Source organism: Lepeophtheirus salmonis, chromosome 2, assembly GCF_016086655.4.
Source record: "Lepeophtheirus salmonis chromosome 2, UVic_Lsal_1.4, whole genome shotgun sequence".
In the NCBI taxonomy this organism is placed as follows: domain Eukaryota; kingdom Metazoa; phylum Arthropoda; class Copepoda; order Siphonostomatoida; family Caligidae; genus Lepeophtheirus; species Lepeophtheirus salmonis.
Genome location: NC_052132.2, coordinates 15,784,628 through 15,788,744, shown reverse-complemented (window position 1 = coordinate 15,788,744; position 4,117 = coordinate 15,784,628). Strand labels below are relative to the sequence as shown.

General features: G+C 29.0%; 1 protein-coding gene across 1 annotated transcript; it reads right to left on the bottom strand.

Annotated features, from left to right (window-relative positions):
- Positions 1-2,621: 2,621 nt before the first annotated feature.
- Positions 2,622-3,481, bottom strand: Sf3b6 (splicing factor 3b subunit 6). Its single transcript, XM_040727709.2, has 2 exons — positions 3,273-3,481; positions 2,622-3,210 (listed from the first exon to the last, which is right to left on the bottom strand). The coding sequence occupies exons 1-2, from the start codon at positions 3,300-3,302 to the stop codon at positions 2,860-2,862; spliced, it is 381 nt and encodes a 126-aa protein (XP_040583643.1). The 5' UTR covers positions 3,303-3,481; the 3' UTR covers positions 2,622-2,859.
- Positions 3,482-4,117: the final 636 nt, after the last annotated feature.

The following is a 4,117-nucleotide window of genomic DNA, read 5'->3' as shown; positions in this document are numbered from 1 at the left end:
CAATGAGAGACTTTAAAACCTTTTGAATGTATTCGTCTTAAAACTATGAGCCTCTGAATAAAAAGCACTTTTTTCCACTTTAAGCAATGATAACTCTAGTTAGAAGTATAATGCAAACATTTTAAAAATGGTATTAGAATTTTGACTTTTGACGAGGACGAAACTCTAAAAAAGACGAAGACGAAATAAAAGATAACTATGACGAAACAATGACGATGTCTGACGAAGAAAATATCATGACGAAGACGAAAGCTGACAAAGACTAATGACTGAAGAAGACTATTGGCTGACGAAGACGAGATTAAACTGAAAATAGCTAACAAAGTTAACAGTGTTGCCAACACATATTATATTCTGCTAATAAGTATATTTATTTCTGCATAAAAATGTCTCATTTTATTTTGTGTATGTATAGTGTCACTAATAATTTGTTGAATCTATTTTTTTTATTTTATATTAATTACTTCTATATCGTATCATTTGCCCTATTAAATTTATCTGATTCTTTACTTATGACTTCTAGTTATAATTAATATAATTGTTTTTTTAGTTGTATATATTTTTTTTTAATTTGTCCATACTTATTTAATTTACTATTATAAGCATACGTTATAATACTTCAATAAATTATCTTAATAATGTTCACTATTTCAATGTAACAATAAAGACTTCGTAAGAATTGATATTTCTATATATTACCGTGCCTTACACAAATTCAAATAAAGTAAATAGTAATTATATTTGAAATATTAAAATTCCCTACTCATTGTGAATGGATCTCTTCAATGTTGCAATCTTTTAATCTCCTTTGCAAGGAAAAAGTCAAATCTGCTCTTTTGAGATGGATGATCAAATTATAAGTATCTTTTTCCGATTTCCTCTATCTGGCTTTGGTCATATCTCTTAAAGAACATATCTGAAAAGTTTTCGTATTTTCGTCTCATCAAAAATACAATCCCTGATTTTCATAGTTGTAAGTTAAGTCGTATCTGGATTTACGAACAACAACTGCTTGAATGGTCTCAAAGGGAGTCTTAACTTCAAATGGTGTGTAATGTGTTTTTCTAACATCCGTTTCTTCGGGTAAACACTTGGATATGCTCCATGGATACGAACATTTATGTAGATGTGGAATTTATTTAAAATAATTTTAAGCCTCTTTAGTGTATTTGAAGTATGACAGGATGAAGACGGCTTTTATTTCTAAGTGTTAGCCATTACTTTTCTATAACTCATTGTATAATATTTCTTAATAATGACTTTAAGGGAAGAAATTTCGGAGATCTCAATGTTAATAGATCTATAATATAGAAATATGAAAGTTATTTTTATAGTTTCACAAAGTAAATCTAGTATTCCTGACAACTGTTTTTCCTTTTCTAATTTTTAAATGTAGTTTTTCCATTACAAAATTATTTCCGTTTCCAAAAGAACAGGAATACAATTTCTTGTAGATCCCTTGTCATTTATTTAATATATATATTGGCCATTTTATTATTTTTATGAAGAAATTTTGGCTATCATAAAGAAATACAAATTTTTATAGTATATTACTACACAATATTATAATTCAGTATGGAATAAAATATTATGTAGATTTTAATATTACGAAATATATATATGTAATATTATTTTAAAAATGGTGAAGAAACAATATGACGGTGAAATAGAATGGATGTACATAAGAGATATATATTAGTTCGTATGATTGACTTATTTGGCTAACTACCATATGATTTCGGCCTTTCTCTGTTTATTTTCGGAGGAAAGGTTGCATGATACAATATATGTAAGGATGTGATCGTAACACCCCTTAAAAATACAAAAGATACTCAATTTAATTAGCAATGAATTAATTGGCTTTTTAAACAAATTGGTAGGAGGGTGTATTCATAAAATAAAATTATAAATATAATTAATATAACATCATATTGATAATATCAACCAAGAAAGGATTTATTCAATTTCGTCATTTCCAATATTTCGCTTGCCTCAACAGTCTTAGTTAGAATTATACAAATTCAATATATCAGGAAATTTTAAACCACGTCATTGAACAGATTGTAATTCATAATGGGAGTGTCCGTTTTTGAATATACTATACCAAATATTTGTGAAGGAACCAATTATCCCCGAATAAAAGTCATTTAGAACTTTCCCTGTTTGATTATACTCACGAAGTCTATCAGTAAAACTATGACCTATAATTGAATAACAAGATCATTTTTTTATATCAGTAAAATAATGATGATTTCGATCATCCACAGTTCTTTAGTATATAGCCTTTTTTCAAACATGAATGAACACTTGGCCGAACGGACAAGTTGGCGAAAAAAAGAATAAATATATTGGATGATGATTTAAGCAGAAATACTATGTAGTTAATTTCCCATTCATTTTATTCTAATTTTAAGATGAAATGTTGTATTACTTACCACAAATTGAATGATTAATGAAACGTTTGATATTTTAAAATGGGAGTTACATGAGTGGCAATCATAATTACATAGTATTAGAGCATGAATCATCATCAAATATATGTTTGATTTTTTTCGGTAGTAACCATTTTCAAAATATTAGACAAGGAGTAGAGAAATAAAACAAGTTTGATGTACATTCAATTAGCATTCACATTTGAATATATTTAGAAATATATCCATCACTTAAAAATACGTATGATAAGAAGAAACATATAAATCATCTGGAAAGGAATTGCATATACCTTAATACTAATATAAATTATTATTAATCATGACAAAATAAAAATAGCAAATGTAAACACACACATGTAAATCAGATTACTCTGAATTAGCACAATTTTTGAGATCTTGTATTCAGTGCTAAGAATTTCTGCATCATTTATTTAGCGCCTACTGGAGTAGAGAGCCCATACTTTGCCTTCATGGCAATCAGATCAGCTTGTTTTTTCTCCATGTCAATTCGTTTAAAGGCCTTAGTTGCCTGATAATAAAGCACCACCAGATATCGATTACATACATTGAATCCACTCAAATGATCACAAGCATTTTTAGCATCAAAAATATCTTCGTAGACAACAAAGGCTGTGCCTCTTGTTTCCGGAGTATTTCCGACTCGGATTTGACGGATAGCACCATATTTTCCGAAAATATCATACATCTCTTCTGCACTTATTTTATACGGAAGATTTCGTATATAGAGGACCCGGTTAACCTCCGGCGGAAGCCGGACCTACAATCAACAACAAAAATATTAAATTAAAACTATGTATAAATATTAAAACTTCTACTTACGTTGTTCTTATTATTCCTATTCATCGCCATCTCGGCTTTGAATGTACCTCTGAGCTTTCTTATACAATAAAAACCCTTTCTAAGTATGTAAATTTGGGGTTCCTAAAGAAATTATCAATTGTCGGCTGAAGGGAAAGGGAGAAGAAGTGTAAAATGAGTAAATCAATGTTTTATAAATTATATATTAGCTATTTGTACGCACAACTACTGGGTAGCAAGAAACTAGCCAAGCCTCCTGCTTCTCTCTACTAGCTAGTATTATATAGCTAGATAACAACAAGGGATGCCAGCAATCTCAAATAACTACGAACAAAATATAGTCCCAACCTATTATATTCCTTGTTTTGCGTAAAGAGACTAAAAAGGAAAGAGGAGACAAGAGGGTTGAAATAAAAAATAAACAAAAAATAAGTATATGATTTATGTTCAGGATTCACGTAACCTCGATCAAAAAATATAGAATATAAATCAATCCCCTGGGTAGATGATTAGGGTTATATATTTTTGTTTTTAAGTAACTTTTATAATTTTTTAGAGCATAATTATGGTTCAGATACTTTGAACTATGTTTTTAACTAATAGTTTATGTTTTTGGTGTATTCTAAAGAAAAATACATAACATTGTCCGAAAGGTTGACTTGTATGAATTTACTTTAGATGAAAAACGTGATATAACAATGAACTCTGAAAGAGATGAAAAAACGCATATACTGTAATTTAGATGAATCAGAATTAGAGCTAAGAAAAAAACTTATTGATACAAATACATGAAGCCTCTTTCCCTTAAGGTCTCATAAGTTTTGCAGACTCACTAACTACATACTGTCGGGGAGACTCGGACAAGT